This window comes from Poecilia reticulata, linkage group LG9, assembly GCF_000633615.1.
Source record: "Poecilia reticulata strain Guanapo linkage group LG9, Guppy_female_1.0+MT, whole genome shotgun sequence".
Classification (NCBI taxonomy): domain Eukaryota; kingdom Metazoa; phylum Chordata; class Actinopteri; order Cyprinodontiformes; family Poeciliidae; genus Poecilia; species Poecilia reticulata.
The window spans coordinates 29,505,030-29,516,353 of record NC_024339.1 but is presented as its reverse complement, the minus strand read 5'-3'; the positions used below and the strand labels follow the sequence as shown (position 1 = coordinate 29,516,353).

Below are 11,324 nucleotides of genomic sequence, written 5' to 3'. Positions count from 1 at the left end.
AAGTTAATTGCACTAACTATGTCAGCTAACAGTAGCTTCCTACCAGATCCTCGTCCTCCATCCACACAGAAGCATCCTCACACGGCGAAAGTATTCACACCGCGTGGGATTCTCTGCCCTTTGTCCTGTTAAAACCGCAGCACGTGACAGCACGCAAGCGTGAAGTGGAATAAAATGGCATTTGTTTTCCCCGCAAATATAAAATATGAAAAGTGCGACGTACGTTTGGATTCGGCTTCCCCGCGTAAATATACTGCTCAAAAAAAAATAAATAAAGGGAACACTTTAACATTTAAGTGAACACTGAAGTGTTCCCTTTATTTTTTTGAGCAGTGTACTTTGCAGAACCGCCTCCTGCTGCGTTTTGTAAATTATGTAATTCTTAATCAAATCTTTGCAGCTGGACTTTGTCTGTATTTGACTGACTGTATTTAGCCTTTTTTTTTTTTTTCCTGCTGATGAAAAGCCTACCCATGACACGCTGCTGCCAATCATATGGCGTATACAGAGTGTGAGCATTGGTTTTTCCATGCATTACATATTGCATTGTCTTCCACCTATTTGTTGTGTCCTCCAATTGGCTTGTGATGAACTGCAAACATGACTTCAGTGTCAACTGAGGCTATGGAAAGGTTTACTTCACTGGATTTTATTTAGGGGAATCAGATTGAAGGGGGTAGACTACATTCATATGTCATACTTTTCAGATTTCATTTGTGAAAAAAAAAAATAAATATTGTCTTTCAGTATACTACAACTTTGAGTTGGACTATGACAAAAATCCCAATAAAATATGGCTTTAGCATAACAAAATGTGAAAAGCCTAAAGAAGTAAAAATAATACCATCATGAAACTACATGATAGGTGATGTTCAACATCAAAGTTTCTTCTAAAATAAAATAATCAAACATAATGCACTGTTTTGTTGTTGATCAAATGAAGGAACTTGTTAACTTTGTGCACTTTCAGTATCAATCCGTACATTTTTCTTTTTTGTTTTTCTGCAGGTTGGTATAGGTAAAAAAAAAAATACATCATGGTTTCCCGCTTATGCAACAAACAGACGGAGAAAGTCCTTGGTGTCATGAAAGCAAAAAGGTTTATTCATGTTTGAAATTACACAACTACCACAAGGAAGACTTTTCTGTCCAGGGTGTAGTCTGGTTAGAAAGTAACACTAAACATCTTTAATACATTAGAATCACTGCCACAAATCATTTTGTCATGACTTTTTTTTTTCAGTTTCAGAATCACATACAATAGAAAAAAAAGAGAAAAAGAAGTCTTGCACCCTGTTGAACAGAGCTGGAAATGTACAGTTCTGAATACTGAAACCTCTATGCATTACAGTTTTTATAGTGATTTTTTTTTCTTTTTTTCTGAATGATTTAGTAACAAGATGAGCAACATTCAAAATGTTTTTTTTTTCTTCTTTTCTTCTTCAGTATTTACAACAGTTTTACTGTTTGGTGTTTATCACCCCCCGCCCTCGATAAAAGCCATTAAACCAACAATTTCTTCACCCTCTCCCCGTCTGTTTCCCCCCTCCCTCCCCTCCCATTGTGTTAATATTGTTATTTTTATTTTTTGTTTCATTTTAAGTTGCAGTACAGCAACGTAATTTTATTAAAAGATTAAAATATACATTAGATTACATAGGGAATGAAGAGTTTACACTGTTGAGAGATGTAATCAAAAATAAGTAGATTAAACCATTAAATAAGGACCAGAAAAGTAGAAAAGAAAAGAAAGAAGGTGTTATGGTGATATTGTTTAGAGGTAGTAAGTGAGCACTCTAAGCTACGGAAATGTTGCAAATGACTGTGTTTTTTTATGAATGAGGTAAGAAAGTGGCGTATTGATTGGTTGGATGTTTTAATTACTCTTAAGCTATATTATGTACAACTTTTCCAGCGTAACGGGGCGGGCTCCTGCAGGCCGTGTCAGAATGATCTACTGTAGGGGAGATTTGTTGATTCCATAAGCAGTACAAAAGAAATGTTTACATATGTACACAACAAAACGTCAAATTATAAAATATGGAACCGTGTCACGTTTTTAGCCAAGCAATCAATTACGCTTCTTTATGTTCCAACGCTCTGAATAGTCGTCTTCTCGCGCTCATGTACACAGCTGTGAGACAAAAATAAATCTTGAGAAGTAGCCGCGAAGCTGCCACCGAGCTGTCGGCGTCGAGCATTGTCGAGTCGCCGGACAAGGCTGCGAGCACATTAGAGTCAAAGAAACAGCTGCGTTAATTGAGGGAGACGAAAGAGCGCTCAATTATCAAAATGGAGAGCGGCTATCAAATCAAGAATCGGACGAACGGGCGTTTAAAATGTCATGAAATGTCATCCGGTTGTTTTGGTAGCAGAGCTGGAGATATTCGTCCTGAAAGTTTGGAGGATTATGTTTGGCTTGGGGAGAGACTGTTTGTGTATTTGTACGCCTGTGTGTTTTACCACTACAACAAAAGCATGGTGATTACAGTCGATTCATGAAAGAGAAAGTCTGAGCGATCAGGAAACACTTAGTGTCCATAATGGAGGATGCCATGTGCAACGTGTGCGCCGCAGTCACCGGAAATCTTAAGGAAAACTCTTTTGCTTTTTTTTTTTTTTTTTTTTTTTTTTTTAAGTCCTTGTCTGTTTTACAGGAAATGAAGAAGTCCATGCTGCGCTGCAGGGGAAGATGCATTAATCAGTTTGAGGTGTCCGAGTGCACACTTCCAGGCCCTTCTGTAGGAGAGATCACAGAAGATGGAGTCCTTGCATCTTGCCATCCTCCATTAGCCTGGGACACAAATGGAAAAAAAAACAAAAAAAAAACGTTGAGATTTCAGTTAGACCTGCTGCAATAAGAGAGCAGGTCGGCTTCAGAGACGGAAGAGAGCGAGAACAGCTGCATACACATTATTCTCACTAATGCATCCGGTCACACTGAAACAATCTTGAACATACAACATTAGGTGAAAATACACATTTCAGTTTTCAAATGATGATTTCACGAATTAATCGGAACAAGGTTTTTAAACCAACATGAACTAACGTTTACATAAGTGTGACTAAGCACATTTTCTTGTGTTTTCAGTAGACAGAGTTCAGGCCTGATTACTGCCTCACAGGTAAAAATTTTTTTTAAAAAAATCAAGAAATCAGTTAAACAGAACCATTCTGACAACATGAAAGTTACACATCAGGAATTTCTAAAGAAATTAAATAATAAATGATAAATGGGCTTTTCAATTTGAAAAGAGTTACAAAACCATTTTTTAAGGTTTTGCGACTCAGTGGGGAAAAAAAAAAACAACAACAAGGAACAGTGTTGTACATTTTCTCTCTTGTCTCAGTTAAGGTTTCTGTTCAGGATTACATTAAATTCTCCTCTCTACTGATTGCGAAGGAGACTGTTTGGGCATCGGATTGTAATCTTAGCCTCAAGTTCACTCGGGTTATGTAGCAGGATAATGATATAAAGACCATCAACAAGTCCACCTCTGAAAGGCTTAAGAAGAAAAAAAAGAGTTTTTTGAATGGCCAAGTCAAAGTTCAAACCTAATCTGTCCGAGATGCTGTGATACGAACGGTTAAAGCATAAAAACTCTCCAATGTGGATGAATAGGAACAATTGCATGAAGAAGAGTGGGCCAAAACCCTTCCAGAAATGTAAAAGCTTTATTCCCTTCATAAATGAGAATATCTTTGTAAAACAACATTCAATATTTACTCCTATATCTGATATTAAAATAAGACAAAAATAAGCAAGAAGTCTTGACTTCAAGAAGACATACTAAAGGTGGCAAACGCATTTGCCGAATTGCATCTCCGGACATGTTGATGCCATGTGAGGAGCCCAGTCATCGCAATACAGCGGCATCAGCAAAGAGACATCCCGGAAACAAATTTGTCTCTTGTCCGAACCAATGGGAGCGGGCCCTGAAATCAGTGTCTAAGCAGATTTCAGCAGCGGCCGACAGCTTGTCGCTACATATTCTCCTGTCAGTCAAGAAGAGGGAGGGCTCGGCCGGGTGAGGTGGGGAGAGCTGAGCGAAAGTGACAAGGCAGGGCCTCTCCAAGAGAGCCGGCCCTAGCCAGCCTGACTATGCTTTGCTCCAGGCGTGACCTAGCCTTTACTGGATCTCTCTACGTCACCATCAACAAAGCTAAAGGTTAGTCTCTGCAAATGCACGTAAGAACAAGCGGATTGTTGCTGATAAAGAAAAAAAAGCAGAAGGAAGAAAAAAGGAGCTTTGCTACAAGAGTTTTCACCTTTTTCTCTCTCTCTTTTTTTAATATTCATATTATTTTCAGATATTAAATAGTGTTTATTCGGAGCATCAGCCTACTCTGGTGAACCGCGAGGTCCACACGGCACATGGAAGTGAGAAACCTTGGGAGAACGTGAAAAACACTTGATCTTGTTCAGAGCTGACATGCCGACATGGCTTACAGCGATACAGCAGCAGTAAAGCCAAAACAACACTAAAAACCCTGAACTCTCAAAAAAAAAAAAAAAAAAAAAAACAACTACCACTATTCGTTTACATAAAACATGCTCATTCTTTTTCACAGAAATCCTCCTGTAAATTTCAGTAAGAGGTAAATGTGTTATTTTATTTTGATGCCTCAACTCCAAGTGGTATTTGAGTGTGTGTGTGTGTGTGTGTGTGTGTGCGTAGGGGTGTGTGCGCGTGTGCATTTTACCCAGCAGGCATACAGTAACAATGTAAAGGGAGCGGCTCTGATATACTGCAGAGAGAAAGCTGTCGGATACCATTTCTCTCTCTCTCTTCCTCTCTCTCTTTTTCTCCCTCACTCTTCTTCCTCCCTCATCAAGAAAATTAATCTTTACTCTAATGGCTTCAGATTATGCGTTGCTTTACAAAAAGGCGCCATATCAAACCTCATCAGGAAAGATGGAATTCATGTCTGGAAAAGGCTTCGGGCCATCACGTGTTCACTTTTTATAATGAGGAGAAGTCCATGGAAAATTCTCTGAAGCATTTCAAAACAGCTGAAATGCAGAGGAATATGCAGCAGGATACTTTTTTTTTTTTCCATCTAACTCGTATTTTGAGACAAAGTGATGCCGAGTACAATAATTCCAGGTGATGAAGTGACGAGGCTAACGTTAAACAGATCGTTTTTCGAAAGGGGAAACAAATAAAATTTCGCAATTCCAGTTTTATCGAAGAGACGTAAAATGTCATATTAAAGATGTAGCTCAATATTTTTAAAGTGAGATTTTGTTAAAACCCTGTAAGCATGTCGTATTTTCCCTCTCTTGACGTCTTCATGTAATATTAACTCACATCAGTTAGTTTTGGAGACTGAAGCTAACGGTTATGATCCATGATGAACAACTTCATATTGTCATCCAACTTTTTCGCAGAGTATTTGATGAGAAAAGCAGTACTACAGAAGGTGATTCAGTTTAATCACTAGCCACTGGAGTTTAAACTTACATTTAGGCCATGAGGGCTAAACATGGTGTTTCCTGCTAGAGCATCATTGTATCCTGCCGTCTGACTGATAACATGGCGCAGGGTATCCACCTAGAGGGGCAGAAAAGGTGCAGAAACTGGTCAGATGTACGTCTTTCTGCAGTTCGGACATGGCTGCAAACATGCTAGGTGAAGCAAGAGGTGCTAATCAAAAGCTTTTGAAACCCCCCCCCAAAAAAACAGGTTCCCAAGACAGCCAGAGGTCTAACTAGCTAACACAGCTAACATATTATCTTAAGAAATAAAGCATACCAATGTAACAAGCATGCTCAGATGTTCTGTTCTGGGCTATTGCTTTTGGGTTGATAAACAAGAAAAAATATATATAATCAAAGCATTAAAGAAAGCAACAAAGCACATACGTAACGGCTGCTTTAAAGGAATCAGTACTTTCTAGGTTGATAAAAAAAAAAAACTCACAGGATGGAAGACATTGACAATAAACGATAACACAATGAGACAGGAGGACAGCAACACGGCACAGGAAATAAAGGGGAAACATTGTACCAAAGAAACCCAATACCAAACCCAAGAGCCCAAGTCAAAGCCAAATGCATTCACAAAACGTTCGGAACCAGGAAACTGTTTCCTGGCATGGCAGCAGTGGGGTGGGATTATATTTTGATTGCCAAAATATTCCATCCAAAGCGAAATAGTCAGTAAACACTTCATACAGTCGGATAGCATTGGAACTGCTCCTCGCAGGAGCGGCATGGGTTTTTTTCCCCTTATTTTCTTTTTTTTTTGCTGTTGTTGTTTTAACGTGCTTCAGACTGCACTGTGGATGGCTCAGTACACAGGCAAGACAAGGACAGCTCTCTGTGGCGGCATCTCAGGAACTGTCCCTGGTTGTTGATCCTACCTGTGACTGTACATTGGCTCCGACTTGTGCCCCTTGGTAAGAATCCCCATTCAGACTCTGCATGCTCAAGAACATGTCCCCAGTGTTTGGGAGGCTAAAAGAACCCGAAGAACCTGGAAAGGGAAGATGTAAGTGGCTGAAAACATGAGAGGTCTATAACGGGAGAAACAAGACAACACACGCACACACACGCACACACACACACACACACACACGCACACACACACACCGCCCACGCACTATGCAGCGACACAGACTCACAGCACGCGTGCGTCTGTGTAAACAAAACCCGACTCAGGCAGACAAGTACACAGAAGAGAGTCTCCACAGAGCAAGCAACTACGGGGGCAAAGGAAGGGGAAAGCAGAGGAGCCAAACGGAGGAGGTACGGAATGCAGCGGGGCCAAATGTCTCATGACGAATGTGGTGAACACAAATGGGGGGGATGAGGATCACACGACACACAGGGGGACCGGCTCTACATGTGGTTGGGTCGCCTAAGCTCCCAATTGTTCCACATCAGCTACTTCCAGGCTAAAATCTGACAGGGAGGCATCGTATACGGTACATGACAAAGACAATAAGAAGCTTATGAAAAGAGCAGTACCAGTAAACATGTTGCTTAAAAGAGTGTTTTTGCTCTCTGCAGAATCCAGCTGAAACTCTTCGTCTTTCATCTGGAATCCTGGGTGCAAGAAAAAGGGACCACTTCATAAGCTCGCCACATCCCCACGCCCGGTCAGCCAAGTCCAATTTCAATCAAACATTGCTTATTAACATGGACAAAAGCATCCAGGCTCTATTTTTGATATTTCTTATAAACATACAGTGCTGTGAAAAAAGTATTTCTCCCTTTCAGATTTACGCGTAAGGGAGAATCTGTGTTTCTAGAAAAAAGGAAGAAAGATAACTAGAAACACAAAATATTGTTTCAGATGATCATTTCATTTAATAAATGTATAATAGTTGTGCTAGCCATGTTTACGTCGTTGAGGATTTCTGGTCTGCTTAACGTGATGCCACGACGTCTAACTCTGATTAACGTCTGGTCCTTAAAAAGGCAACTTCAAATCTGATCTTGTTTACTTCTGGGCCTTTCATACATTCATCACTTTAAGGTGACAAAACTGATGAAATTATATCTTAGCTTTACACCAGATGTAACAGGACATACACCTTCTAAAACAATTACACTTTTGTATAATTTTACATAAATCATGATGCTCATAGAAAGAAACAGCAAAGAAAAAAATTAAAAACCAGAAACCAGATGGTTCCTTTGTGTTCTTTTGGTCAGCAGCGCTTTTTGCATTGGAACTTTTCTACTGAAGCCATTTTTTTTTTTTGTCCAATCTGGGTTCCGAGTTCATTTGTGATCAGTTATCAATGCACTCTTTAGGTATTTTGGGTACACTGGACACTTTTAGGAAGGTTTATCACTGTTCCAGGTTTCCTCCATCTATAGTTAATAGTAACTCCCCCTCTGGTTTGCTGGATTTCCAAATCCTCAGAAATGGTTTGGTATCAATTTCCTTGCTGACAGATGTCTGTGATTTTATTTCTGATCAGTAGTTTCATTTCTTTACATTCATGTCACAGTCTTTTTCATGTTAATAAATGAAATCACCATTTGAAAACTTCTTTTGCATTCACTAGTAAAAACGATTCTGATGATCTCAAACATTTAAGTGTAGCACAAAAGCAAAAACAGAATAAATACTTTTTTCCTGCACTGTAAACTCCACATAGTTTCTTATTACTCTTGATAAGATGCCCCCAGCAATTATGTTTCCTTTTTTTTTTTTTTTTGGAAAAATCTCAAACTATTCAGTGGAACTGCATACCATTACCTTACAAATGACAAGAAGTTGACAAAGTCAAGGGAAAACAAATCCCATGGCATCATTCTGAATACATTCACTTTTTTTTTCCCCTTTCTTTCTTTCCCCCAAAAAACATGTGTTCTCGGTTCACAAGTCAGGAACGCTCTCTTTATGCATGAGTTTGCTTGGCATCAACTGTCTTATAGACAGGAGACACTGTGATCCCCAAGCTGGGAGCAGAGCCTGTCACTCTTGCCAGTGTGAATGGTGCATGAGTGAGTGTGGTAGAAAGGCAGCAGGTTTAGGACTGAGGCTGAGGGCAGATCTTTCATTTGATTTCATTTTTTTTTCTTTTTTTTAGATGTAGGAATGCCTACCGGAGTTGGGAGTGGTGGGGGAGTTGGCCTGGCTGTTCTGCACCGCAGCGGCCGCGGCGTGCGCCGCGTTCACGGCCGTCTTGGCGGCGTACAGGTTGGCCTCTTCCTGAAACTTGCCGATGTTCTTCTTGTACCGGATCCGCTTGTTGCCGAACCAGTTGGATACCTGTGTGCGGGAGACAGCAGAGGGAGGAGGAGCAAGAGGAGTCAGACGTCAAGCAGCCACAGCAGCGTGCATTCAGCAGTGTGATTGTTTCAAGATGTCATGTTTGGGTCCGTCAAGTACCCAATTCCCAGCCTCTGCGGTGATGTCCGCCGGGTACACAAGCTAATTAAGCCGTAATCAGGAGCCACTTGTGTCTTCTCGTGGATAGGAGCATGACACACTCCCACATCTGTCTCCTGACAAAATGAAAACACAGGAGGCTCCGATTGCGCCAACATTAAAGTCGGTGTGGCAGAGTTTCTCTAACTGCACTGGTTTCCAGAGGCTGCTGAAAAGTTAGGAACGTTCAGATTTTTTGTTCACTGACGAATGCTTCCTGATCCCGTTTCGGTGACTTGTTGATTGACACCTTATGCAAATAAAAAAAAAATGTCTTCACAGAGTAAATGTAATAAAGCGAGTTGGCAAATAAAGCTGTGAGATATTTAGCTTTACGGCAACATGTCAGATTTTGCATGAGTACCAAAAAAGGAAGAGGGGGAGAGGGAGTTAAAAACTGATCAACTTGTCTGAAAATATTATTGAAGCTTTAATGAAGAGTCTTGTTCCAAACTAATTATATTTTATATGTAATATGGCATGACATTAAAACAACAGAACAATTTTGTGCGTTTGTATGCATGCGTAACTGGTGACTTGGAGGATTGCCTCATGATAAAATGCACAAACATGTGCAGGAGAGTAAAGACGTGCAGCTATAAATAGCAGTTACATACAATGATCAATAAAAAATAAATAAATAMATAAATAAAAAAAGTGGCGGTAAGATTTTGTCAGTACATTCAAAGTTTTTACAAATGTACACATTGGCTCTGGCTCGTCATGGTAACCGATATGAAGGTTTAAAAACACAGATTCAAACCAACTAAGATCTTCAGCCATGCTGCTGCTACTTTACTTTGATAAGTTTTCAAAGAAAGTCCCAGAGTGACTTAAGTTTTCTCCAACTTTAAGAAAAACAGGGTAACATAGTGCTACCCCTCCCTCATCTGTTGCTGCACACTTCCAGGATTTCCTCGTTTCTACACATTTCTTACTCTATAAAGATTGAGAAGGCAATAAGGTACGTGTTTATTTAAATGAAGAACAGTTTATCTAAACAACAAATGTTATACATTAGCTATACATTTTTGCTTAGAATTCTTAGAAAAATTGTTATATATATATATATATATATATATATATATGTTTTTTTTAGTCAATATTATCACACGGTGAGGATTTCCGACCCACCAGCTGAGACTTCTGCGGTTGTCTCATAGACAGCAAATGCTGCAACAGTTTGTTTTTGCCAAACTTGCCTGCTTTATTTACTCATTTTGATTTGTTTCTTTATGAGAACGAGTTCGGGTTAAATAACTTCCTACCAGCTGAACCACAATAATCCGTGCTCTACATTTTCAATGAGAGGCTCCTATATATTTTCCACTAGTGAAATCCAGGTGGTGCATTTCTTCATTAATTCAGCATGTTTTAAAGCAGAACCCAAATTTCACAAGGAAAACACAAACAAGCAAAAACCTTCGGTCACATTAATGTTACTATTCGGCTAGGTCCACATCTAGTTCAGGCTTATAAGCGTTAATTTCATTGGAACGATGACATCCACAATCATACACTGAAAAGTTGCACGAGGAGTGAACCTTATGTGCAAATGCTGGCTCTGCAATAACAGCGGAATAATAATGAGATGATGCTTGTTTTTAATGGCCCTATAAATTAGAGTGTCTTGTCGCTGTGCTGCAGCCCCCCTCTCAGGCCCTTGCAGCCCACGGCTGGACCAGCCAAAGAGCAGCTGCCCCTAATGACGCTTTATTTAATTTCCACCCATGTGCTTAAATTTTAATATCCCTAGCAGTCCGCCAATGCCGTGGTGTAAAAACTGACTGGATTTGCAGGACATCGGATCATTTCTATCCTGCACGTCTCTGCGCTCTAAATCTTTAATATCTAGGCAATTAAAATTAATGACCATTCAGGCGAGGCCCACAGTTGGCAGGGCTTCCTTGACATCAATTGTTTGATGGGTTTACCTAGAGGTTAAACTAACAAGCAAGGTTTAATTGGAAGCAATGAAAGCCCTGGCCATCATCCTTTTTACTTAACCTGCTTACAGTAGATTGTAGGGCCAAACACCGAGCAATATTCTGGCTCATTTAGATAGCTCACATTGTGGCCACAAACCAACCAAAATCATACAGATTTTCTTCTAATGCTCATGAGTCTGCGTAATTTAACAAAATGCAGTGAATTTAACAAATCAACATGAATGAAAAGGAAAATATATATTCATATGCATATACTTATAAAATCCAGCCACTATTTTAGAACATGCTACCACAGTAATATAGGAAACAGTCACCAAATTCACTTCAATGCCAATTTGGTTTTCATTTTTTCTTTTTTCCGCCACATTTCTCCGTCCTGCGCGCCGTTACTCCGGCTTCAAGGTATCCTCCAGTTTAGCTAAACAATGAGCAAATGCACTGCAGTGTAAGGTGTGGAGCAAAACCCAATCTGCAGAACTAATTC

At 39.8% G+C, this 11,324-nt stretch overlaps 1 protein-coding gene across 10 annotated transcripts in view; it reads right to left on the bottom strand.

Annotated features, from left to right (window-relative positions):
• Positions 1 to 1,081: 1,081 nt before the first annotated feature.
• pbx3b (pre-B-cell leukemia homeobox 3b) overlaps positions 1,082 to 11,324 on the bottom strand; it is a 77,049-nt gene continuing 66,806 nt past the window's right edge. For 4 of the 10 annotated variants that reach the window (XM_008419207.2, XM_008419209.2, XM_008419208.2 and 1 more), the window contains 5 exons: positions 8,567 to 8,732; positions 6,974 to 7,051; positions 6,367 to 6,479; positions 5,466 to 5,555; positions 1,082 to 2,794 (listed from right to left, as the gene is read on the bottom strand). In XM_008419207.2, the coding sequence (XP_008417429.1) occupies positions 2,702 to 2,794; positions 5,466 to 5,555; positions 6,367 to 6,479; positions 6,974 to 7,051; positions 8,567 to 8,732 (540 nt within the window). In that variant the 3' untranslated portion in view covers positions 1,082 to 2,701. The remainder of the gene's footprint in view (positions 2,795 to 5,465; positions 5,556 to 6,366; positions 6,480 to 6,973; positions 7,052 to 8,566; positions 8,733 to 11,324) is intronic. The other 6 variants (XM_008419211.2, XM_008419212.2, XM_008419213.2 and 3 more) reach the window with 2 other exon arrangements.